Raw genomic sequence first — 27498 nt, 5'->3', positions numbered from 1 at the left:
TCAAGAATTTCGATATGTAACAAACTCAGGTTTGAAAGAGAAATATGTTGCTCATTCCATATAATTAAGGAAAAAACGTGCCTTCTAATTTACACTACATTTTTCTCCTTCGGTCAATTTGCCTGATGCTACTGTACGAATATACATTATTCATCATGGCAACTTGATTTTACTCTTAAATAAATTTAAGAATGATCTCATTTCTATGACAGCCAAAACAGAAGGCACACGAACTCTGCATGATTTTCCAATGTAAAGGTCATGCAAGTGCTTGTCAAAGAACGCTAGAAAAGCCTTGTTTAACATATCTAAAGCAAAATGAATTGTAAAACAAACTTCTGCTATAACTCCTTGGAAGAACACGGTTGTAAGTTGAAGTCTAAACAATCTTTGTTGGGTGTCTACATTGTAGACTTCCAAGAGCGTGACTTGCTAGGAAAGTTTGTCAACAATTGTTGCACTTAAATGTCATAGGTTGTTTTTACTTGTCAATGCATCATCCTTTTCAACATGATACCTCCATGGATCAGTTGAATAAGCCGGTTGGAGTTTGTTCTCAAAATTAGCTGAAATTTGCTGGAAAGACTAGAGAAAGTTTGACTTCATATTTTGTAAGCATAGGTTTTCCTGAGAATTAAGACAACTGTAGCCATATGAAGTATACTGGTAACAGGTAAGACCTGAAAACTTTGATGGACAGTACCAATCATAGAGATGAGATTCTTTAAACATACCAACAGAAAAAATTGTGTCTGTAAATATCTAAAGACAAACAGCAATACAAATGCAAATACTTTTGTAAGAGATGAGATTCTTTAAACATCCCAACAGAAAAAACTGTGTCTGTAAATATCTAACGATGAACAACAATACAAATGCAAATTCTTTTGTACGTATGCCCCCTATAATAAGAACCATGCATAATTTCATAAATTATTTTCCAGTATGCAAAGTAACCACAGACTCCTTTCAAAAAATAATTCCCCTTGATAGGCACCTTTAAAGTCAACAAGTAAAACTCAACATGTACCAACACAACTGTCTTACCAAAATCATTATAAAATGCATATCACTAAAGCCATATGTACAGAAATCACTGGAAATGAAAAATGAGAAACAACTCAGGTCTCAGGCCAAGCTGCCCCAATATTTCATTAAAAACTAGTCATATAACAAAATATAACCTTCAAGAAAATTTATTTCAGATAGAGAATCTCCCCTAAATTACAATACAGAAACAATTAATATGCTTAACCTCTAAATTCCAATTCATAACGACCCGCTCAACAAGTTTTGAATTGTGGGCCTTTATATCTGAAAGGCTGAATAAATGTATCAAAATTCTCCTAATGTTGCAAGCTACTGCATTACTTCTTCTTCTTTGCTGCATCTCCTGCCTTGGTCTGCAAAAACACACCAGATAATGCAATAAATACTCTCTATATTAAAAAACAAATAAGCAGCTCACTTTGACATGTCATTGAATAGAGTTTACCTTCTTGACTCCACGGATCTTCTTAGATCTGTTCTTCCTTTCTTTCAACTGCTTCCTTGACTTCTCCACCTTAGTAGCAAGCCCATTCTACAGGATTCATGCACCATAACAATCATCAAACTAAAATAAAAACAATTCTACCAGAGGAAACAAATAAAAGTACTTGTTGAGCTCTTAAAGCAATCTTCATCAAGTTGTCAAAAAATTCAGATAAATTCTACAATGAGTAATTGGCTGTGCCTCCAACACAAAATGTGCACGGTACAGAGAGCACGTGGATATACATTTGCCAAACAATGTTGATCCCCAGTTTGTTGAACTCTTGATAACTATTTCAGCTACATTTTGCACCAAAAAGACTCTAGAATGCGACACCAAGAATTAGGTCCACTATAACCTTGAAGTGTAACTAGCTACCATCAGCTGTAAGCTTCTACAAAAAATATAGAAGCATGGTACATATAAAATGGCATGACACAACCATAAGACCACTGGAATCTCAACTAAAAATTATCTAGAAAGAAGTAAAATCTAAAAACAGTATTTGCCCTTAAACCATCTTTTAGAATCTCCATCTGAATGAAACACTGCATTGATAATATCACTCTCAAACCATCTTTCAATATTTCCATCTAACCGTGACTATTTGTAGATAAGTTTAGGTAAGGAAAGCATGTCTAAGAATTAATCCCCAATAATCATTGTTTGAATTGTCATAAAAAAAGACATCAAAGACAAAGCACACTTTACATTTCCTAGACTTGAATATTCAAAATCACACTTTGTTGGAAAAATGTAGGCCAGGACCCACCCTATAACCTTCACTAATCCTAAATACAAGAGATTTTATGTGAAAGAAGTTAAATATGATTTGTGTTCTTTTACCAAAATCAATAAGGAGAAGATAACACCAACCAAAGTTCAGATGCAGGAATATTTACCCCTACTCCAATTCAGCAGCAGCCACAAAAGAATAAGAATCCAAATTCAATTACCTTAAATTGGACTAAACAACAGAATACCTAACTTGGACAAAAATAAAATGCACGCGTAGCAAATAATTTTAGTGACCAAATGTAATACTCTAAAGATGCTGTAATAAGAAAAATGCTTGGTCCAATTGCGCATGGCAACTATATGTCTGTTTTCCATGCAAATGTCTTCAACAGATGTAAATTTTACAAGACATATTAGTTTTATCTACTTTTCAGCATACAGATTCATCAACAAACAATAAACATCAACAAACAACTCAATGCCGTATCATCCTATTCATACTTGAAAATTCCATGGCTGCAAATACCCAAAAATCATTAAAGTAAAATAACTGGCAAACCAAAAATATCTGACTTTTCATAATATCAGGATAAAAAAGCAGGTTTAAAAACAAGAACATGTAGAAAAGAGAAATCTTCTAACTTAAAATTTTATGTGCATTCTCATAGCAGAGAGATATAGACAGAATGTTGTTATGTGGAGCCTAATCAAACTCAGAGATTAATTTTTCCCTACTTCATTCCGCATGTTTCCCCCCAGATTTGTCTACCAGGGTTCGGAGGCAGCACCCCTTGCAGGGTCAGGCACGCTCTCTGTCACAAGACAAGGTAGGATCGAAGGACAATGCCCCCAAAAGTTCAAATGACTTTATTATTGTAAATGGTGTCAGGAGCTATTTTCTATTGGATGACTTATTCCACCCTTAAACTTAGAATTAGAAATTTCATTGCGTATGATGATTTAGTAGCTTCTTGCAGCGATATTGAGCTGTAATGGATTGCAAATTGTAATCAAGTTGAAATCACTGGATAATAAGAATATTGGAATTATTGTTGGTTGACGTAGCCCAAGGATTGGGTGAACCACATTAAATCTTTGTGTCTTGTGTTCTCTTTCATGTGCTCTATTATTTTCTGATATTGGTTATTTTTGCATGTAATTGATATTTTTGTCTCTTCAAAACACAGAAAATAAATCAATAAAATAAAAACTAGATAGTAAAAAACAAGATAATTACAAGGGTCGTTCTTTGAATCAACTCAGTATACCAGTATCATAATTTGACTTGCTACAAAAAATCACCTCTTGAATATCAATAGATGGTTACAGTTCACAAAATTTCAATTAAAATATAGTTTGCAAAAATTCAACCTATAAACTAAAGTACAGAGTTCCAAAAATAAAAAATGACTCTTGCTACAACAAATAGAGCTATGCTAGAGGGTTGTAACCTTGTGAGTATCATGTTAGCCTCTATGATGTCAAAATCCTCGCACTTGAAAAAGACATTAACAAGAGAGTTTTCCTTTGTTGGGCAGACGTAAATTACAAAAAGGTATTAGTTGGTCCATAATTGTAATTTGAAGTAATTGCAATTTGTAGAACAATGTCCAAAAGAACTATCTGAAGATTGTGAAAGGGAAGTGTTGAAATTGATGAAGGATCAACCCCATAGCTCCCAAGAATCACCTACATGCAAACACCTATCACAGAAAGAGAGGAGCAAAGCTAAGGAGGCTAAAATTTCTAAATCCACAGAGGAGACAATCTTGATGAGCAAAAAGATAAATTGCTATCAATCAAAAATGAATGAATGTATGCTACAATAGAGATCAATTCTTATAAAAGGAGATCCAAAACCCTAAAAGGTTACAACTAGGTTTCATGATAATAAATAATAAAAGAATTAATTATTATATGCCTATCAAGTAAAATAGAGTTAATTAGAAATTATCTAATTACTCTAACACCCCCCTTACAATAAACTTAAGAAGTAGCTAAAAACCTAGAAACTACTACTGAAAATAAATTTGTGTCCAGAGAACCAAGTTTGATGAGGTACCTAAACACAATCAATATCTTTGTAAAGAGGAGATATAGAGAAAATCACATGGGAAAAGCCCCACTCCAAAAAGAGATGGAAAGAATGTTGAAAGAACTAGTGAAGGACTGAAGAAGCCTCCAAACTAGGGATTGTCCCATAAGATAACAACAAAAAGATGATCTTGTAGAACACCATTAAAGCATGTAAAAGTTATAAAGCTCTGTCAAAAAGGAACTGCTGATCTAAAGAACCTCCACTGAAATTGAATCTGACCAAGTAAAGAAGACTATAATCTACATGAGTGCTCTCAAAAGACACCACTCGAATCAAGAGGCACACAAAGGAAAACAACTAAAGTCGAAGATATAAATGGCATGAAACACTAAAGCTTGAAGGGTTGACCAATCAAACATGGAACGCTAAAACCAAAATAGGATCGAAGTGAAAAGTGTCTATATGGTAAATGATTCATCTCACCAAAATACATAGGTAGTACCTAACCACTGAATCCACCTAGTACATAGGAACAAATATTGAATACATAGGTCACTCCATTGAACGAAGAAAGCATAAGAACTAACAAAAGAACGTCTCCCAATGCAGACAAAAGTGAGGTGACAAGCAACTGAAAAAATGGGCCAAAAGAACTACATATCAATGAGCTACAATCAAGATGCACAAAAGAGAACATATGTGTGTACTGAGGTGATCAATCTCAGACATGTCATGAGGCTAATGTCACAAAAATGAAACTCACTAAACAAAAGAAGATGGCCAAGGCAACACATCAACCCCCCATGGCACTTAAATCAGAGTAGCGCATGTACAATAAGGCACAAGATGTGGCGAATCCCAAGAATTCAATAATCTGCATGTGTCCTCAAATGACATTGCTTGATTCAGAAAGCAAAACAATTGAAACGAAAATACAAATGCAATATGGCACTTTATCTTAGTGCGTTTGTAAGAATGCATGCAAAAGATCTCTACAAAGACCAAAAGAGACATAAAGTCGATACAACATAGTACAACCCATGAAGAATCATCTGAAGCAACAAAATCAATCCCCTTACCTAAAAGAACCAAAGATATCTACCAAAATGCAAAAATGCAAAAAATTGAATGGATGTGTCTGGAGCAAAATTTAGAAAAACAACCAACATCACTGGAAAGAGCTCTGAAACACCTTTCTAACAATATAAAGAATTCCCAAATCGTAGATCAGATGCTCAAGTTATGTCTCCAAGAATGCAAAAAATAACTCCCGACTTTGACAGCAAAAAAACTATCAAAAAAAATACTTGCACCACTGTGACGGGCTCGGAACCAACTTTCTGATGATATCTTGTTTGCAAAAAATAAAGTCCATATGATCGAGATATGAGCAAAAACATGAAGGTAGATCGAAATAGAGCAAAAAAGGGTCGCAAGAGTGTTGATGCAATGCTAACATCAGCAAGTGTAGCGCCCAAATTTGACGTTCACATGGTCATCGAAGCAAATAAAATCCCTGCAAAATGACCCATGTGCCAGAAAAGTATGCCAAGAAAAGTCAACTCACCAAAAATAAAGGTGGTCAGTGCTGGTAAATAAATAACTGGTGGCCAAGAAAAGTCATTGATTGCCAAAAAAAAACTTTCATGCCCAAAAAACGTAGGCCACTTAAAAATATTCGCATGCTCCTCCAAAACAAAGTGCAGGCAAGTACAAAAGCCATGGAGCCCCTGTCAAAATTCCATGTGCCTCCACCAAAACAAAAAGCGCTTGACTTCTCTGCTAACACAAGATAGGCTTCATTCAATTTAGGCACTCCCCAAAAACATGGTGATGTTGGCATCCAAGGACAAATGGCACGAAAACCGGCAATAAACACCCAAGAAAAAATCCATAATTGTCGTGCATGAGATGACGTCGATGGTTGCATGTGTAGTTGCATCGTGGGTCCAATGCGAACTGCATCAACGCATTGCAAGGCGTCTCAAAAAAAGTGTGAGGTTGGTCAATGGGGTGCCATCTCCATAATAAAAGACACAGGGGTTCGAAGAAATTCTCCTCCCTTTCCCAAAACACATGCATGCGCAGAAATAAAAAGAACGTGTCGCCAAGCTTTGGGTAAGTCTTACCTACGTGGGCAAAACTTGGAAACCAAGGCAGAGAATGTCAAAGAGCCCACACAAAATTCCCTTCTTAAAAAAATATTGCCCTTTCTTTATCCAAGGCCTGCACAAAGAAGTCAAAGGGCATGGGTGTTGTCCTTAAAGTGCAAGTACATTCTCCAAAGCCAATGCACATGAGGAAAAGACCTGCATGTGCAAGTACACCCACCTATGCAAAATATTTGTAAATAAAATTAAAGATCGCCACCTCCTTCACATAAACTAATGCCTCCAAATTATTTTTTTGAAAACAAAATACAATAATCGATGTTGTCAATTTGCATGCTCAAACCTAAGTGCATAAAATATTTGACTTAAATTTCATTAGCGTCCAAACTAGACATATTTTCTATGGAAATGAGGGTTTTCGAGCGCTTTGAGCTCAACAATGATGTTTGTTTGGACTCAAAGTACTCTGAAAAATAGGACCCCCCTAGATCCAATACAAAACAATTCTAAAAATTGAAAACCCTTTGAAAGAGAACGCACAGATCTGAAAACCAAACCGAACCTCTCAAGAACAAACTAGAGATATGAAGATTTGGCACTATGATACCATGTTGAAGTTGATGAAGGATCAACACCACAACTCCCAAGAATCACTTACATGCAAACACCAGTCACAAAAATAGAGGAACAAAGCTAGGGAGGTTGGAATTCCCAAATCCACAGAGTAGACATTCTTGATGAGCAAAAAGATAAATTGCTATTAATCAAAAGTGAATGAATGTGTTACAAAGAGAGATCAATCCTTATAAATGGAGATCCAAAACCCTAAAAGGTAAAACCTATGTTGCACGTTAATAATTAATAAAAAAATTAATTATTATATGCCTAGAGTTTAGCTTAAATAAAATAGAGTTAATTAGAAAATGTCTAATTACTCTAACAAAAAGTTATATAACAAAGGAAGCAGTTACAAAATCCAACTTAATAGGTTTTGAATCAAATAGAGAAACACTTTTGAAATAGAATCTTACATCTCAAAAGACCATAAATGATATTGTTCTCATTAATTGATAACTATATTAGTAGAACTGAAAAACAGTAAAGGGAGAGTTTGATATGTCTCCATTAGATAATTAAAAAGTGCCAGTGCAAAAGAAGGGAGCAACTATTTGACCCACAACTTTAGCTATTATTATTCAAGTAAATTCTCCCTAATTTTGTACATAAGTGAATGATAATCATAAAGTTAATAACATTGGTGGGCTTTCAAATGAGAATTTGAGAGATTATGGATACAAATTTAAACGAAGCATCAAAGCACAGAGACATTCCCTTTCAATTGGATAGTTGCAACCAAAATCTATCTCAACTGTTATAGAAAAATATGAGGGTCTGTTCAGTGGTAATTAAGATGAGCCCATGAGACTCGGTCATGATTTCTATCAAGTCACATATTAGTTTATCTAACATGCATGGAACACGACACTATATACATTTAAGGCATTTATATTGCTATCGTACTCCTTGCAAGCCTTTTGAACATCCATGCATATGAGGATCCTAAATGCAATGTCCCAAAAAAAGGCAAGGCATGCATTTAAGCAGTGAATACCACCAATTAACAAAGCATTATGCATACAAAATATAAGAAAAATAAAATACAACCAAAAAAATCCTCAATTTTGTTGAATATTACTAGAGTTCATTTCTTCCGACACTACAAACTAATTTTTATCTTTTTGATAGAAACAATTCTACTTCCAATTCTACATTGTCTATATACACACTATTATCATTTATGTATATACTTTTGTTTCCCACTTGATTAAACAATTTTCACAACCCTACTCACTTATCATCAAAACTTGATCGCCAGTGTCGAATTGAAACTCCAAATTATCACACTCTGTTAGAATGTGAAAAGGACTATTGTCCCAACCTAATCTTGATAATCTAAACAACTGCCCTGGTAAATGTTGTTGACAGATGTTTTTTTTTTTTTTTTAATTATGAGAATCGCAAAATTTCCAAGAAAACAAACCTCTAGATATATATTAATCCAATGGTGTTCTATCTAAGTTTAGTTTGGCTTTCTATATTTACTTGCGGCAAGTTCATGTGAGGCCTTGCCCCGACCCATCATAGCATAGTTGATACTTTATTATTTTGATACTCATGACTCGATATGTCGAGACACTATCAGATATACTGAACATATTATACTATTTCATATTGTGTGATGTTTTACTTTCAAATATTTGATTTCGTTATTTAATGCTTTATGGACATATATACTGATGAAGTAGTGTAGAAAGTGAATACAGAATTAGCACTTTGAGTATGCAATTTTAATGATTAAGTATATGAGTAGAACGAGCTTAACAATTGATTATTTGAAAATGGATATTTAATTTATGAGATTTCCCTGATACGTTATATACATCTATGCATGTGATTTTCTTGAGCTACTGATATGTGCAATGTGTCTGCAAGATATTTTATGCAAGAAACCAAACAGAGAAACGGAACTGAACCCTATGTGCCATTGTGGAAACCCTGTTGTTCGTATTTTATTTGTATCGTGAGATTTATGAATGTATCATTCTGTAATCAGTAAATGTTAACATTTTGTAATAGTGTTTTTATAGTGTCGCTTGACACTCGTCAATTGTATATGCATTCCAAAATGCTAGTTAGGGTTAACCGAGTAACCTATAGACCTAAATCGGACTAAGTTAGTGACATTTTTGCTAATCAATTAGTAATCAAAATTAATTACCCCTAATCTGGATTAATGTTTAATCTGCATTTTTTGAAAGTTGTTAGAGAGTCCTAAAATTCCTAGCATTTGTTAAGTCCCAAATTAATCTCTAAGTCCTAAAATAATGAAATCTAAATACCCAAGGGGTATGAGTATGGGTTGGAGGCATTTTCCACCCCCCGGCCCTTTTTGTTGACTTTTATGGTCACTCAAAAATCCAATTTTTACTTTGTTACGAAAATTGATTGATCCCATCATGAGTTGGATAGGATGACCTTAACTCCACCTTGAAGTTAGCCTTAGGTTTAGTTGTATTGAAAGCCTCTAGAACTTTTGGGCAAGTGGGGAGAGTTATTGCTTTTAGAGGTGGTTGAGTTTAGGATCTTATATAGAGGCAATTTTGAGAGGGTTTGGGGTGTTCACCCAACCTCTAGTTTTAGAGAGATTTTCAGAATTGAAGGAGAAGGAGAGGAAAGCAAGCTCATCTCAAACTTGTTCATTTGCCATTACCTAATTTTCTTGAAGGTAGGATTACTTCACCTCATTTTGGTTTCATGTTGTAGTTTTATTGTTTATGTATGTATTTGTGTGTGTTGAGTATGTTGGGAGGGATTGAAAACAGGTTTTCTTAAATGTCTTTCTTTTGTGTTTTGTTTTGAATTAGGAATTTTTTTTTTAGGGTGTTTTGGCATTACTCACCCTTGGATAAGGCAGAAGTGGCTATTTTCGGAGGAAGGTCTTCAGTAGGACTCCAATAGTGCAGAGTCTCTTCTCAGGATGAGAAGAGGGAGAGAGGGTAGGGTGTTATGGGCTCCTACCTGTCGACACAAACCACATATGAGTTTTTGGCATGTAACAATGGAAGAACGAAAGTTCTTGAGTTATAGTCTTGATAGGGCATCTGTTCTGGTGTTGTGTTTGATGTCTTCTGTAGGAAAAATCCACCTCCTCCTTAATTTGGTTCAATGTTGGATCTATTGTAAAAACCCGATATGGGAATGAATGTCTAATTTTTGTCGTTATGTTATGATTGGTTGTCTCTTGGTTAGTTTTTGTTCTCTCCACGATCACCGTGATGTATTGTAGAATTCGAAATGGATCCCTTGTTAAGGGCCAAGAAGGAAATTCAATTTGTCATTGTAAGTTCAATTATATTGAAGAGATTTCTCCTCGGTCTTGAAATCCTGAGTAAAATGTATTTAAATTTATTGTTGAAATGGCAACGATGTTGGGTTTTCTTCTTGGTTCTTTCCCGGCAAAGCCTTTGAATCAGGCGGTCAATAAAATAATGATTGTGTAATATCCTTGCTCATGAGATTTTCGTATTTTCAGTTATATGATCATGTGTATTGAAAAGTAGATAAAATGGTAACATACAATTTTATGCAAGTTGGAGTTTAATTATATTAAAACATATATATATATATATATATATATATATATGGTTGAATCATCAATTCAATTTCGTGCTTAACAGGAGATAAAAATCGATCTTGCATTATTGTGGAAACAAACTTATGAACTCCAAGTTATAAACCCGTTTTTAAAATAAAAAAATACCCCCCCTTGTTATAAAAATAAATTGCTTGTAAAATCCATACTTAGCATAAATAAGGACTTGAAAAAAATTGCCCCCAAAGAGTAAAAAGTCTCTGGTTTTTGTATGGCAAAATGTTTGAGTCTTTTGGGATGCGACAGAGAATATTCTTTCTTTGATTCTCTTTGAAATCATTTGTGTAATTCTATTAAATCATAAAAATCTAAAGAAATAAAATAAAGAAATAAAAATATATGATTATATCTTAAATATCCTTGATTTTACCTAACTAACTTTTTAGCATTAACACCTTCCTCCTAAAGTGGGTGCATGAAATTTCAAATTTGGGACTAAATACCCACATGCCTTGTCATGACTGACATATCTAATAGGATTGAAGAGCAGGTCTTCGTTAAAACTCTAACAACAACTTTTTATAGTGTCCCTTTTAAACCTGTGAATTATTGCAAGCAAGTAGTGGATATGGGCTTGGAATCACATGTCCCACTTGTCCTTGGAATTGAGTTTTAAGTGGGGACAGATTTGTTTGAAAATTTAAACTTACCATTACTCCTCCTAGCAGCCTACGAAATTAGCCTTGGCTTTGCAAAAAGCTTGATGTGACTTGGGCCTTTTTAACCCATCATTTTCCCCCCTTATGTGTTTTGGTCAAGTCGATGGCTAGTTTTTTTTTATTAGAAAAGATAGGGGGTTAAAGCAAGTGGGGGGCGGTATGAAGTACAATGCCACGTGGCAATTTGGAGTCAACGCAAGGGTTGGAAGCACTTCATGTTTAGCGCTAGGGCTAAGTGAAAGGTGACGTGGGTCTTGGGATGTGGAAAGAAGTGGGGAGTAGAATGTTATGGGGGTAGAGGGTTAAGTTAGTAGGTGTAGGGGGTTAGAAAGTAGGATGTTTAGCAAATTTAGTTTAGTTTTTATTTTAAAGTTTCTTTTTAATTTAATTAAGATTAATGTTTAGTGATTAAATTGTTATGTAGTTGAAAATTAATTGGTTAGTTAATGTGTTAAGTGTTAGATGTATGTTAGTTTTATTTGTTAGTAAATTAATTAATATGTTTAGTGTTAGTATGGTAGTAATTAAGTTCTTTTTTTTTTATGATAGTTAAAGAGTTTTATTAAGTAAATACATGTGTATTTTTTATATTGTTAGTAATTATTATAATTTTAAAATCTTAGTAAATTTAATTGATAGAAAGTTAGTTGGTTTAAATGTTATGTAAGTTACTTAATTTAGTTTTAGTTATAAATATTAATTAGTTTTCATTATGTTAGTAATGTTAATGTTTTATTAAGTTTCACTAATTTCGTTTTTAAGTAGATTTTTTTTTTTAGATTAGTTTTATTTAATGTTAGATTAGTAGATTATGATATTTTGATTTATTTTATTACGTGGTCATATTTAATTTATATTGTTATTATCTTTAGATATGTTTTACTTCTAATAGAATTATAGATTTCAATAAAATTGTGATTAAATAAATTTTAAATATATTGTTAATAATATAACGAATAAATGTTGATATCAATTTAATAACGAGAGTTTAGATTCGACAATTTATTCTTTCTCATGATTATAAACTTAAGATGAAATGTAGTGAATTTAAAACATATTAAAACTTAGTGGATTCAACTTTTAAAAAAAAAAATTAAGCGTGTTTTTGCCCTTGCTTTTGGGGCATGACAATTCTATTATGAGGTTTAGTTATATTTTAAAAATAAGACAAGAGTCTCAATTAGTATTTATGATATTGTCTACTATTTTCTATGAAATTATCTTTGATTTATATAAATGGAAAGCATTTCTACAAGCAATTTCATTAGTGTGAAATAAAGAGAAAAAGGTAGCACATCTCCTTCAGTTTGAAATTGGAAATTGTTTATAAAGAGTGTCAGCTAGAAAAGCAAACAAGAGCAAGCGTAGGAAAATGATTCACTTAATTATTATTATTCTCCATTCATTTTTAAAGCCAAAAGATCAATTCCTAGTGCTTCACCTCTGTGACCATCACCTAGATCCAATGAGTGCTAAGTGTTTTGTTTATTCTCATGAGAGATGGATTCATGTGAATCACGATTCATGAAACATGGGTCAATGAGTTTGACTCAAAAACTACACAGTTAAATCATGATAGCAATATCACAATTTCATTTACAGTGGAAATATCTACTACTTATCAATTGATGAACTTAAGGGACTTTCTAATGAATGGTTCATAAGGCACAACACTTCGTGAAACTTTTGCAAATGGGGTTGCAAGCAGAGTGGGTATAATCATGGAGGAAACTTCGTAGTTAATCGTGCTCAAGCTGGAGTAGTAATGGGATGAGTGAACTCCCGGGAAGTCCGGATGAGCATCACCTAGATCCAATGAGGGCAAGTATTTTGTTTGTTCTCATGAGAGATGGATTCATGTGAATCACTACTCATGAAACATGGATCAATGAGTTTGACTCAAAAACTACATAGTTAAATCTTGATTGCAATATCACAATTTGACTTGTGGAAATAACTCCTACTTATCGATTAATGAGCTTAAGGGGCCTTCTAATGAATGGTTTGTAAGGCACAACACTTGAAGGATTTGCAAATGGGGTTGCAAGCAAAGCGGGTGTAACCATGGAGGGAACTCCATAGTTAAGCGCATTCAAGTTGGAGAAGTATTTAGATGGGTGACCTTCTAGGAAGTCTCGGTGCTTCACCTCTGTGAGCATCACATAGATCCAATGACTGTTAAGTGTTCTATTTATTCTCATGAGAGATGAATTCATGAGAATCACTACTCATGAAACATGAGTTAATGAGTTTGACTCAATCACTACACATTTAAACATCAATAGCAATATCACAATCAATTACATATTAAATTAAATTTTCACAAAGCTCATTTTGAGGCATTGGAATCTATGCCCTTTGGTGGTAATGAAAGGAAGTTCCAAGAAAGAAGTGACTAGTGCGAATGGATGGAACCAATAGCTATGCTTTCCTTTCGGTTGTTGGATTTTGGGATCCCAAATCTTGCTTGATAGATGAAAAAGTCATGTTTGAGTCATTAGTGTTGAAGTTTTATGCTACAAACATTATTTATTTGGGTTTATTATCTTCGTGTGATCTCTTTGTGGCCAAAGAATATATGTGTATGTATATGTATATGTACAGGTATATATGTATATCTGTCTCTATGTATATGTATATGTATATGTATATGTATATGTATATGTATATGTATGTGTGTGTGTGTGTGTAAATATATTAATGCTGACTTGGCATTGTCTCTGCTGGCATCTGGCTTTTTATGTTAGCCATTTTGTTATTGGGCATCATCGTTGATAGTTATGAAGGCAACGGTCACTCTTCTTATTGGTGATACTTCATGTTTTCTTGTCGTAATGAAAATCTGTAACTGGCAACCATCTCGGCTGGCTTGACAGCTTGCCTTGTATTAGGGGAATCTGTGGTTATATGTGCTCACTATATATCTCCATTTTTCGTACGCTGCCGAGTGTTAGGAGTCAGATGTGACAGATAGTCAGTTCAAGATTGAAATACATATTGTATCATATTCTTTTGAAGTGTTGATTGTCAGTGTTTTCTGTGTGTACAGTGTTTGATATTTCTGTGTATCATCATTTGTGAAGAGTATTTACGTGTAAACTCTTTGAGAACTCCCCGAGTTGCTGAGTACTCTCCATTTTTTTTTGCTGGGCACTCTCAAGTCTGACTCATGTTCTTATAGACACAAGAAACTAGGGGTAAAAATGTCAATGTAGGTAAAATGCTGGTTAAAATGTATTTTTTACATGCTGTGTTTGCTACAAAACCATGCATTTTCTCTTTCAAGATGTTCATTTTTAATCTAATGCATTTTGTTAAAGAGAACTTAATATTTAGTTCTTTCTAAGTTGCTGAGTTTTTGTTGAGCTTTCTCCGGGTTCTTGCCAAGTTGGAAATTTTGGGCTTGCCAAGTCCTCTCCGAGTCCAAGTTTGCAAACTATGGTTCCAGTTGTTTTATTGGGCTTATTCTGGACTAAGTAGTTGATCTGCAGTATTGAAATTCTTTACACTGATATTCTGAGATACATACTTATATATTGTAACTTATTAGTAGTCATTTTTTTCCTAGATGAGATCTGATCATTGAGTGATCACTGAGCATTGAAGACATTGAAAGGAAACAAAGATTTTGTAACTTGTTTTGCAATTCTAATAAAGGATCCATCTTTTGATGGGCTGGGTTCCCAGAATAAATACTGGTACTTTGTTTTATGTTTTTCTACGATTTTTGATACTTCATATTTGTGTTAATGCTATTCTGGTTAACAAAAACTTAACCTGGTAGCAGAGCGGGTCTCAGGAAACCATCCAAACCAGAATAAGGAAATTGGATTCTAGAAGATTTGTGATGGCTGTGGGGCATCAAATATGCGGTTTGATGGATTATTGAATACTGAGAAATTTTGCTAATTGCATGTTGATGGAAATTTAAGAGAAACTATTCAGATTCTCATTCAAATTAATTTCTTCAAAGAGGAAGAAATAACATTCAAAGGGAGACTTATTCAGCTACAGAAATCAGAATCAAAGGAAGCTTGAATAGCAGATGTAGAATGCCAAGTCCTTAGAAGAGGATGAGCAAGCTTGTGCAGTGTGATTGCAAAACTCATTGTGTTTATCAGGATAAGACACACTATAGAATAAATAATCTCTTGCTAAGAGGAAGCATTGAAGTTTTATAGCTGCAAGAGTGTTATTTATTCAGGCTTTACTATCTCCTGGCATCGTGCAATCCCATTGTGGCTGGAGAATTTCATACTTTATATGTACTAACGCTGTTTTTGCCTTGTCTTTGCTGGCACCTGTCAATAAGACTTCAGGCAGTTATGTGGATGTTTTTAAATGGCTTTTATGTGCCAGTTTGTTATTGGGCATCACCGTTGATAGCTATGAGTGCAACAGCTGCTCTTCTTATTGGTGACGCTTCACATTTCCTTGCGGTAATGAAAACCTGAACCAGCAAAGTCTTGGTTGGCTCATCAACTTGCCTAGTAGGGACTCAGTGCTTATGTGATCACTATATAATATATATCTTTTTTTTGGTATGCCGCCAGGTGTTGGAAGTCGAATGTGAAGGATAGTCAATTCATGGTTTAAAAAAATATTGTATCGTATTCTTTTGTGGTGTTGATTGTCAGTGTTTTCTGTGTGAACAGTGTTCAACATTTATGTGCATCATTAATTGTGAAGAGAGTATTTAAATGTCATATATATCCTGAGCTTGTAATAGTTCCAGATGTTGTCTCCAGCTTATTCTGGACTCAGTAGTTAATCTGCATATTCTGGACTTGGTAGTTAATCTGCATATTCTGGACTCGGTAGTTGATCTGCAGTATTAATATTCTTCAGAGTGATATTCTGAAATTGCATAATCATATATTGTAATTTATTAGTAGTCATTCTCTTTCTTAGATGAACTCTGATCAATGAGTGATCATTGAGCATTGCAGACATTGAAAGGGAACAGAGATTTTATAACTTTAGAACCTATCTTTCAGTGGGCTGTGTTGTTTCCCTCGGTGAGGGATTTTCCCAGGGTAAATACTGGTGCAATCTGTTTTGTTTTTCTGAGGTTTCTAATATTTGTGTTAATGCTATTATGGTTCATGAAAAGTTAAAACTTAATAAGTGGAAGGTGGTGGTTGAATGTTCTTTCCTCTCTCATATTTGCATACAACTTCTTCAGTGGACAAAAACCTGTAGAAGGAGAAGGCTCGTGGATGAAACCCATGGGCTTTGAGTGATCTGAGGACAAAAAAATTGATTCAGAGGGCTTTCACATTCAACATTTGCAATTGGGCTGAAAGAAATTTGTAAAATTGTTAGTCTCTTCTGTTCCAGTGAGTGTATTCTTCAATGGTGGTTTGGGAGTTCTTTGGGGTACAGTTGTGTTAATTGCTGGCTGTGTTGAGTCTTGTAGATGTGTTATGGCTGTATATTATTAAAGAAACATTAAAAAATATATATAGAATTTTAAATAGCATGATACTTCATCATTGATCAATGTCAATATGGTAGTGATAAAGATAAAAATTGTAATGTCTGAAGGCTGTGTATGAGAGAAATACGAAGTTTAATATGGGTAAAATTGGGCATAGCACAATGTTTAAACTTAAGAGGTTTGTTTGCACCTTTCTGATGTCAAAACATGACGCCCATGGGGGCACGACGATGCATCCAGAAACGCCTCAGGTTCCATGTGCGTATGAGGGAGCATACCCAGAGGAACCCAAAGCATCCATGTTGCTCCCTAGATGTCCTTGGGCACTCCCCAGCAAGAGCCCAAACCCATGATTGAAAACCAAAGAGCCTGGTAACTTAGGTGTTAACAATTTGAAAAACACAATTCATAATTCCCCAACAAAACTCCAAATAAAACAAAGGTACTAATCATCACCCATGTTCCATGCAGTCAAGAAAAACACAAGTCATGCCCACACAAGGGGTGATATTTTTAACTTAAATGAAGATCATGTTAAAGTTTGTAACTGCGATAGAGATCTTTATCTCTTGAAATCTGAACGTTATTACCGTTATTATCATCTTCAGCTGAAAAGGACACTTAACTTTATTTTGTAATATTAAATGTAAATGACATGTGTCATTCACATGCATTGAGGCATAAATATTTGAAGAGATATAATTAATTATAGGAGTTATGAGAATCTCAAAAGACCTTCGGTTGGAATGTGAAGAGTCTCTCCTTAAGTTATTTATATCACATTAAGCAAGAGGCATTGTACACTTGAGCATTTCATTATCAATAAAGATATATTTTTGTTGCGTGGCTGGGTTTTTCCCAACATATTTCTGGTGTTTATTTGTTCATTTTTTGCTCTTTCTTCTTGTTGTTTTATCATCATGAATTTCTAGGCTCTAGTTTTAACATGGTATCAAGGCCAGAATAGATAACAACTTATAAGGAATTTTTATTTTTTTTGTTTCAATATTGTGCTTCAGTTTATATATTTGTGTCTAAGTCTTCAAATCCCTAATATTGTTTTTATTAAATTATCTTTTGCTCAAATCCTATGGTGATGTGCACGACAGGTGGTTCAGTGGCTTTCGTCTAATCTCTCATGGGCGGATGTATCTAAATGATGCTCAAATTGATTGATTAGGAAGCTTTCTTTAATTTCTATTTCTATTTCTTATGTCGTCACTTTTATCGATTTCGTGTGTATTCAATATTGGGCATCTACTTCAATGTAACGTTTAAATTTATTTATATTTTTAATTTAAGTTGCACATAGTGAAAATCATGCAAATTATTTCTTGATTTTGGTTGGGCGTATTGTATATCCTAAGCGGGTTGATTGTATTTTGGAGCATGAAATCTCGCATTTTTATATTTGGCACAGTGAATCGCACTTTCTTTGCTATGCGATGAGATGCACAGGTCTCGGTAACAGCATTTGATACTTCTCAATACTTCATCAAATAGAATCAGATCTTTACTATTAGAGTTGTGGAGGCTACAAATTAATTTGATATAGGATTAAGTACAATCAACATGCTTGCATGTCACCCGTGATTACCGACAGTTCACTCAACTATATTTGGATGCGGAGTAATCCCCGGTTATTACTCCTCTAATCGCAAGAATTATATAAAGTTAAAGGTTGGGCGTAGAAAATAAATGGAGATAGTTTGAATAGATCTTTAAAACCCATTATCCATTGCAGAATGACAATTGAGGGGCCTTCTAAAAAGCGTGGAGATGATCATGATGGAAGAGAAGAAAAGACCCTGACACTAAATCCAAATGTTATTAATTCAAATACAGCTTAGCCTTCCATCTCAGGTGATTAATAATTGATCGTTTTGGTGTTCAAGCATCTATCGATTATTAGGGAGTTTACTGCCTGGGAAATATATCGCATGTTGTGTGGCGAGAATGGTGCAAGATCCTAATCGTCCAGAGATGGACATCGTGCAAATATTGTCATGCCCCTGACAGTTCTACATCCATTACCTCGGACTCTGAGATTAGTTTAATTTACTGGATGGTTTGGTACTTGTTTTGAAACATTGAATTTGTAGAAAACTATTTAGTTTTTGGCATCATTATGTTGGTTTTTTTAAACACTATGAGAACTCAGATGTTTCTAAGATCTAATTCTCAGAATAAATGTTTTAATACTTTTAGTATTGTGTTATTATCAGGATCTCATTATCTGAATCAATTCAGATTCAGGAATCTTGCAGTAAGGAAATGGTTTTCAAATAAGACAATCCAGTTTTAAAAATTCAATTTGGAAAGGTTTCGGTTTCATAACATGTCTTTTTCGTTTTTTCAGATTTATGATTAAGGTGGCTTTAAAATATTAACAGTACCTAGAATCTTTTATTTCCCAATTTTTAAGTGTGTGTGTGTGTGTGTGTGTGTATATATATATATATATATATATAAACTAATATAAATATAAACTAATATATATATATATATATGTAATTGTTTGTATATATGTGTGCTTGTATTTATATTTATACAAGTTATAATTATATGTATATACATATTGATAAGTTATAAAAAGGATAATTGATTTTCAAATATTCTTAAATATAAATTGGGATTAATATGAATATTAATATTAATATTGATATCTATTACTATGTTAGTTCCTAAGCTAACCTAATGCATGCGACTAAAACTAAAACTAAACTTAGACTTACCTAAGCACTACCATACGTGACCGCTAACCTAAGTTTTTTTCATGCGTATCAACTGAAACTTAGCATTGTTTTTGGCATAACAAATGGCGGCAAGTTTATGGGAATTTAAGGCTAGCAGGTTCTTCGAACATCGAGTTGGTACTACTATTGCCAAGTGTTGAAGAGGCTAAGAAAGTGGAGATTAAGGGATAAGCTCGTAGTTATGAGCATTACTTCGCATGTCTAGTCTGTCATTTTGTTGGGTGTTAGTTGTAACTTGATATCAGTCTACCATTGATGAATTCCAGTTGGAAAAATATGAAACCTCTGTTGAACGGGTTTCTCGGCGCTAATATTAAGAAACTGTTAACCATGAAGGAGATTTTTGACTCACTCCAACTCTATAAATCCTCACGATTTTGTATTCCTCATTCTTCTATCGTTCCATGGTTGTATTTCTCAGTTTTTGCTATTGAGAAAGTTTCGTGGTATCTCTGTAAAACAGCATAGAAAGTTTGGAAACTTGGGCTGCGAGTTTGAGGTAGAGGGCTCTCCAAGAAGCTTTTCCTTGAGTATCATCCCGCACTTACACAAGCAGGGGGCTTTTCTTTAGCTCTATCCTATTTCTATTGTTATGTTTCATTTAGCTATGGTGAATATTGAATACCGAAAGCTGCTATTGTGGGTTTCAAAATTCTGTGTGATATATATACAATTTGGGGTTAATATTTCAAATAGGGTTTTAGAGTTTGAGCTTGGGCTTCTAGTATTTTAGTTTGCTATCAATTTTAGATCCTATCAAATGCCCTAGTAAGTTTTACGAATTCAAGTTTGTCATTTTAAGCAAACAAGTGAGTTTTACTGTTATTCATGATGGTTACGGTTGTTTGTGTTAAACCGTAGCTTAGTAAAATTCATTGCGGCTATTAACTTACATTTAGTCTTAAACATCGAATGCAAACATGAATATTTTGTAGGCTGTATCGATTTTAGGAGATCTGGGAAATTTTAGGCCCAGCTATTATATTGTTTGCAGTTATTATTTTTGGATGGGAAATATGTATTACATCGATTTTGGTACAAAAACATTTGAGTATGATAACAGTCAGCATTAAATTTCTTTGACATCGACATTTTGACAAACAATTAGTATATAAAGTAGTGAAAATTTTAGTTATCCGGTAACGGCAAGTTATTAGATTTATACAGTGGAAAAGATTATTTATCTATTTTAATTCTGACTTTAAATTAATAAGGCTTTATATATATATAATTAATTGCCGTCTGTATATATATATATGTGTGTGTGTGTGTGTGTGTGTATCAACATATATGTATTTCCTTATGAATAGATTGTTAGAATTGAAATATATATATATAATCATGAGGTCACTGTGGTTACTTGTTTTCTGAAACGGGAATTGTTTGATTATGGTATTCAGATTTTAGTAAATTATGGAATGTGTGGATAGTGGTAGTATTGGCATTTTTATCTGAAATGTATATAATTTTCTTACAATTGTTTGCCATTTAACTAACTTGTCTTACAATGCATCATTCTCTCAGTATAGAAGTTGTTCTTTTAAATAGAGAAAAAATTGACTGAAATGAAAAAATCCTTTCTTTGTTAACTGTTTAAATGTTAAGATATAGTTAATGTGTAATTGAAAAGTTTGGTTACTTATGGAAAATAAAAGGGGCAAGGCTGCATTTGATATTTTGAAATATGGATTGCTTTTGAAAAATTGCAATTATGGTTTTGTTTGGTAATCTAATAAGAGATAATATTGGAAAGATTGGAAGTTTGGTTTTACATGATAATTTCTGGTTGCTGATTCAATTGTTATATTGAAGCAAAAGAAATAGTTTATTAGTTGAAATTGAATAATTAAACTTTAATTTTCTTCCGATTAGTAAAACTAGAATTATGTGTGTATTAGATTATGCAAGTGTGATCCTTTAGATTGGGTGGCTGTCATAAAGCGAGTAACTTGTGGTGATAGAATTATTTTGCCCGATGCCCTCCGACACTAGTCTAGATCCTTATGGGAAAGTTTATAACAGTTATTTAATCAAGTGGTAATATCTAAAATTCATGAGTTGGGCTTCATATAACAAGATAAGAACATTATGGTTTCACTTGACATATAGAATCCTACGAATGGATGAACGTAGATTCTTATGTTGACACCCATGAACTACTAGATAATTACCTTGGCATATTCTATGCGAGTTTATTTTTGCATATCTGTTGTAAAAAGTTATGTACTTGCTTAAATCTGAATGTGAAAAGAAAAATTGTACTTTCAGTAATCGGTTATTTGGAAACATGTATAGTGTGTTGTTATTGATTTTAACATGCAAGTTTTCTGGAGAACTCGTCAGCTTATTTAGTGTGACTAAGCCCTGTTTGTTTGTTCTTCGGTTGTGTTTGTTTTGATTTCAGGTTGATATAAGTTTGGTTATGGACTTGGAAGAATACACTTCTGTGTATGCATTGAGGACTGATTTTAGTTCGATTCTTGGTTACTAAGTAATTTTGGATCTGATTAGGATCAGTTGTCAATCTGCATGTACTTGCATATTATAATGTTTTGAATTTAGAGTATTTTTATATACAGATGTATTGATCGGAAATGTTTAATGCGGTTAAGAGTGCATCACAGTACCTGATTGTAAAAGTTATTGTGTAATGGAAATATGTTAAAAAAAAATTTTAAAAAATGGTTTGGATTTTATACTTGTATCTATGTATGGATTTATCGTCTGTTGTTTGCTTTTACTTATTTGATTATAGTTGGGTGTTACAAATATCACCAAGTTTTTCGTGCATGGTGATCATTTCCGACAAGGAAAACAAGGGGGTCACTCTTTGTTTTGCAATCACCGTAAAATTGAAAATGCATGGTCCTGGTCATAGCGGGAGCTATGCTTCAAGCACATGCTAAAGGAGGACACGTACACGTTGAATTAGCTGTAGACTTCTCACTCGCTTGCTATTGGAGACAATAAGAATCGCGTGTTTGTCATGTGAATTGTAGAAGACGTAGCTTGAGTATTCATCAGGGATTTGAATGGCATCTTTATCCCAAAGTTGTTGTCAAGGAAATAAAGTGTTTGTTTTACCACTTGCAGTGATAAGAGGAATAGTTCATGCAATAGAGACATACACCAATCCCTTGTTGAGCTTAGATCATAGCTTGAGATAAGTGTTACTGTTGTATGTTCTGTTTTCTTTCCATGTCATATTAATATCATATTTTAATGTGAAAATTTACACTGATGCTATGTGAAAATTTACACTGATGCTATGAGCTTTACATGAGCTGCAGGGGCACCATTCTGGATCTCTTTATGTATGTGTGACTACTGATTAGAGACTTCAATTTTGACATTTGATTCTGCAGAAATATCAATTAATATCATTCTATGTTATGTCTCAACGATATTAGAGTCATATTAATATCATATTTTTATATGAAAATTTATATAGATGCTATGAGCTTTACATAAGCTGCAGGGGCACCATTCTGGATCTCTTTATGTATGTGTGATTACTGATTGGAGACTTCAATTTTGACATTCAATTCTGCAGAAATATCAATTAATATCATTCTATGTTATGTCTCAACGATATTAGAGTCAATACAGTATTGCAGTTGGAGTCACATGTGATTACAATAGCTTAGTTTTAGAAACAGGGGCATTGTAATTGGTACTTCTTTGACTAATATTGTGAAAAGTATTCTTGTGTGAAAGGTTTTTGTTGAGAAAGCAGCATATACTTCAGGAGTGATGTTTGGCTCCATGGGAGTTCAATGGTTTTATATAGCTGGTAATAGTGTTAGCTTCAAAGGGAGTACTTATGGAATCCCCATCACTCTCATAGATGCTTGTGATGCTAGTGGTATTTATAAAATTTGAGACTTAAATGAAATCAAGTCTTAGTTTGTTATTGCCTATTTTATTCTTGTGTAAATAAATGAGATTGTAAGATCAGCTATGATAACTCTTTCACTATGCGATAGTGAACATCATGTTGAGAGAGTCCATGATGTCATCACGTTGAGAGATTTTGTGATGGGAGTTGGATGTCATGTTGAGAGATTCCATGACAGTTCACATTGAGAGAGTCCGTGAATAAAGGCTTAGCTATGAGTTTTACAAATCTTTTCGAATATGAGTAATTGTTATAGGTTTTCATGTTGAGTGATTCTATGAATATGACTCATTGTTACACGTTTTCATGTTGAGTAACTCCATGAATTATGTTATATGATCAAAATTTATCATTGACATTTTTTGGTTGCAGCTTTGTGTGACTGTTCAGCTAAAGATCTCTCTTGCTAAGAGGGAGTGTTAAAGTTTGTAGCTGCGATAAAGATCTTTATCTCTCGAAATCTGAACGTTATTACCGTTATTGTCATCTTCCACTTAAAAGGACACTTAAGTTTAATTTGTAATATTAAATGTAAATGACATGTGTCATTCACATGCATTGAGACATGAATATTTGAAGAGTTATAATTAATTATAGGAGTTATGAGAATCTCAAGAGGCCTTCAGTTGGAATGTGAAGAGTCTCTCCTTAAGTTATTTATATCGCATTAAACGACAAGCATTGTGCACTTGAGCATTTCATTATCAACAAAGATATATTTTTGTTGCGTGACTGGGTTATTCCCTTCATTCTTGAGGAGTTTTCCCAAGATATTCCTAGTGTTTATTTGTTCATTTTTGGTTCTTTCTTATTGTTGTTTTATCTTCATGGATTTCTGGGCTCTAGTTTTAATAGATCAAACCATTGTTACATTTGACCATTGATTTTTATCTAATAGCAGATTTTAGGTTGAGAGTTGGACTTGTGTTCATGGGTTTTGTTAGCAGATTCAGCCAAAAAAAATTGGGGTCAGGTTCGTCTGGAGTTCATCCATACAAAAAATAAAATATACTACTGAATTCCCATTTACAGACTGAAGAATTACAAAAAAAGGGATTCAGCTCAGAAATCATATGTTGAACAAAACCACCATGAAAAAAAAATACAACTCCAATGTCAATTAGTCAAACTCAAATGCAATGGTAGGTATCACTACTTAATAAAATAAATATAATTAAAAGAAAAAATATCTATGAAACATCGGGCACAAATAAAAGGCTTTTAGTTTTCATTTAAAAATCTATTTATGCATAATCATCCACCTATTCCATGCTCTGCCAACACTCACATGCTCTGGAACCTGGCCAGTAATTCATTATGACTCCAACTTCTGATGAAAATATAAGGGGAATGTTGTAACCCTTCCGGTGGAAATATTGCTTAGTAAATACTAAGCTTGGGGAGAGACCTGATTCTCCAATCTTGTTAAGAGATAAATTTGAAAATGAAAAACAGATAATGTTTATGACTCGTGTTAGCCCCACTAACTAAAGAAGACAAAGAAGCTTAGATCTGTTCTCCGGGATCTTAAGTTGAATCCAATTCCTTGACAATAGAACAAGAGTCGAGACAATAAACTAGAAGAGAAATGGCTCCTACATATTACAAGCCTATAATATTATTTAAAACAGATACATGATTAGGTTCTGAGGCAATCATACTATAAAAAACGTGTGAAAACCATAAAAGCCAACCTTTTATTTTTTTAAACAGAATAGAGTTATGGTTTTTAAAATCATAAGTTTTTAATGGCCTTAAATTTTCATGTAGTTTCCATGACTTCCATGACATGTTTTATTTTCAGTCAAGTGATATTCATAATAGCTAACTGTTATATTTTAGAAATGCAAAGCGACTTACCCTAATAAGCCTGTACTTTGGCTCATATTTCTTGGCACTCTCGAGGCTGTCATAAATCAAGCCAAATCCAGTAGATTTCCCCCCTCCAAATTGAGTTCTGAACCCAAACACAAATATTGTCTGCGGATCTCTCACTTCATACAACTTTGCAAGTTTATCCTTGAGCTCAACCTTCAAAAATATAAACAAATAGGCACTCAACGCCAAATGCAAAATCCTACATGCGTGGATTAATCATTGGACAGACTACTCATCAAATAAAGTCATTAACCCCTACAACAAACAAAATAAATCGATTTCATTAAGAAAGAACGAAAACATATTACACTACCTTAGAGACATTGGGTCTTCCAGGGTGAAGAACGTCGATAACCTGCCATCGAAACAATTGAAATGAGGAGTATAATGCCATTTTTATTAACCCAAGGAATCCGAGAGCAATACCCATGAGTGGTTTTCTGCAAAGAAAATCAGAACACTTACAAACTGCTTCCTTGCTAGAAGCCTGTTAGTCATAAACTTCCTTGTCCGGACTGTAACAGCTTTACCGTCCGCCATTCTTGATTGCAAATCAGTGAACAGAAGTAAAAATCTCAACGTAGACGATAAATCCCTGAGGCAAAACCCTACGAGTGTCCAACAACTAATCCCAACAATGAAATGGAAAATCAAAAATTGCATTAGTTAAAAATAACGATCAAATCTAGACTCATTTACCTAGAACTGTATGCTGTTTCTTAAATCTCAGAATCGGAGCTCTAGCTCTCAACTCGGGTTAGATCTGTCGAATCCCGTCTCCTTCCTCTAAAAAAGAGGGAAACCCTAAATCACCTAGGGGGCTTTGTTTTGAATTTTTAGTTTCGTTTATTTCACATTTTATAGTTTCCCACTAATGTATTTAACTTGTAATTAAAAATAGTTCTCGTAACAAATCAATATAATTTTTTATATAATTGTTTTTTTCTATCTCAAAAATATTTGTTCTATATTAGAGAATTAATTCAATTTATAACATATCTACTTAAAATAAATAAAAATTATAAGACTTCAAAGTCTTCATCAACAATTGGTAAAAGAAAAAAAAAGATATGGCAAGATGCAAGAGCGGTGGGGTGTAGGGCTTTTGAGCAGGAGGGATGGCAATTTCAACAACCTCGAAGGCTTGAACCCTTCAAAAGGCATGAAGGTTTGACCTGTTGGGGTAACAGAAATGGGAAATGGCAGGTTGATGGAAGAAATAATCAAAAAAAAATCAATGGAAAAAAGTGGCATCATGGAGAGGGAAGATGGCAAAATGGTAATGGGCGGATCATAAACTCTGGAAACAGAGGCCACCCAATACAACATTTTACATCTTTTAATTTGGGGGGAAAGGTTGATTTTGGAGACATTGCAAGATGAATGAGGAAACCACAAGCAATGGAAATCTAGGAAAAATAGAGGATTGATGACCCGTAAGAGGTTAGACGCATAGTTGAAAGGGTAGTTTTTAGAGCAAGGCTCTGTGAAGGAGAACAGAGTTTTTTTAGAGAGGACCATGGCCTGCAATTGGAAAGCTAAAAAAATGTGTGATGAAAAATGGGGAAAGTTTAAAGACTTTATAACTTTGGAAAATGGGTTTTGCATGGTAGCGGTTGATTTGGCCAAGGATAGGGATTGGATTTTGAATGGAGGTTTGTATTTCCTAGAAGGATATGGTTTTTATATGAAAGCATGGGTCCCAAACTTTGACCCAACAAAGGAAATCATAAAACAATTTCCTATCTTGGTGGGACTGTGAAACCTCCCTCAAGAATACTAGAATGATCATTGTTATAAGATGATAGACAATAAATTGGGGACCTTTGTGAAAGTTGTGGAAATAGTTGATAAGGCAACTTTCCAAATGTTTCCAAGGATCTGTATTATTTGGAACGATTGTCACCCTATACCAGAAATGATTGAGGTTTTTTTCAAATGGAGGAGTATGGAGACAACCTCTGTCAATAGAAGAAGGACTAGCAGTGTGTGAACATTGTTTGTGTGAGGAACATGAGTCGGATAAGTGTAGGAAAGAGGGGCGACATAAGGGTAAGGAGGATGAAAGGCTATTAAACAGGGCGATTGATATGGTTGGGACATGGTCAAGGATGCAGGAAAAAAAGGAGGAAAATTCTAGAGTATTGATTGCAAAAATGGAAAGCATTATGATCTTGAAAGCAAGAGAGAATAACTTAAAGGATAGTAAGAAGGAAGGGGAAAAAAGGGATTT

General features: G+C 33.9%; 1 protein-coding gene across 4 annotated transcripts; it reads right to left on the bottom strand.

The window, feature by feature from the left end:
* Positions 1-1043: 1043 nt before the first annotated feature.
* On the bottom strand, positions 1044-26120 carry LOC149562297 (small ribosomal subunit protein eS24z-like). 4 transcript variants are annotated; one of them, XM_089825823.1, is made up of 6 exons: positions 25965-26120; positions 25731-25860; positions 25579-25620; positions 25248-25418; positions 1496-1582; positions 1044-1403 (listed from the first exon to the last, which is right to left on the bottom strand). In XM_089825823.1, exons 2-6 carry the CDS (start codon positions 25803-25805, stop codon positions 1368-1370), a joined length of 411 nt encoding a protein of 136 aa, XP_089681949.1. In that variant the 5' UTR covers positions 25806-25860; positions 25965-26120; the 3' UTR covers positions 1044-1367. The 4 variants fall into 4 exon arrangements, with proteins under 4 accessions (XP_089681949.1, XP_089681950.1, XP_089681947.1 ...); XM_089825824.1 differs by having other exon boundaries at positions 25731-25806; XM_089825821.1 differs by having other exon boundaries at positions 25731-25873; positions 25965-26099.
* Between the last annotated feature and the right edge of the window lie 1378 nt (positions 26121-27498).

This window comes from Cupressus sempervirens, chromosome 4 (genome assembly GCF_028749045.1).
Source record: "Cupressus sempervirens isolate cs-2001-9-10 chromosome 4, ASM2874904v1, whole genome shotgun sequence".
Lineage (NCBI taxonomy): Eukaryota > Viridiplantae > Streptophyta > Pinopsida > Cupressales > Cupressaceae > Cupressus > Cupressus sempervirens.
The sequence above is the reverse complement of the archived record's forward strand: the minus strand, read 5'-3'. Positions and strand labels throughout refer to the sequence as shown.

Coding starts and splice junctions, on each gene's coding strand:
- LOC149562297 (XM_089825823.1), bottom strand. CDS start 25,805: ATGGCGGACGGTAAAGCTGTTACAGTCCGGACAAGGAAGTTTATGACT. Junction 1,583..25,247: donor CAAAGTACAGGCTTATTAGG/GTAAGTCGCTTT, acceptor TGAATCCTGTAG/AATGGGCTTGCTACTAAGGT. Junction 1,404..1,495: donor AGATCCGTGGAGTCAAGAAG/GTAAACTCTATT, acceptor GTGTTTTTGCAG/ACCAAGGCAGGAGATGCAGC.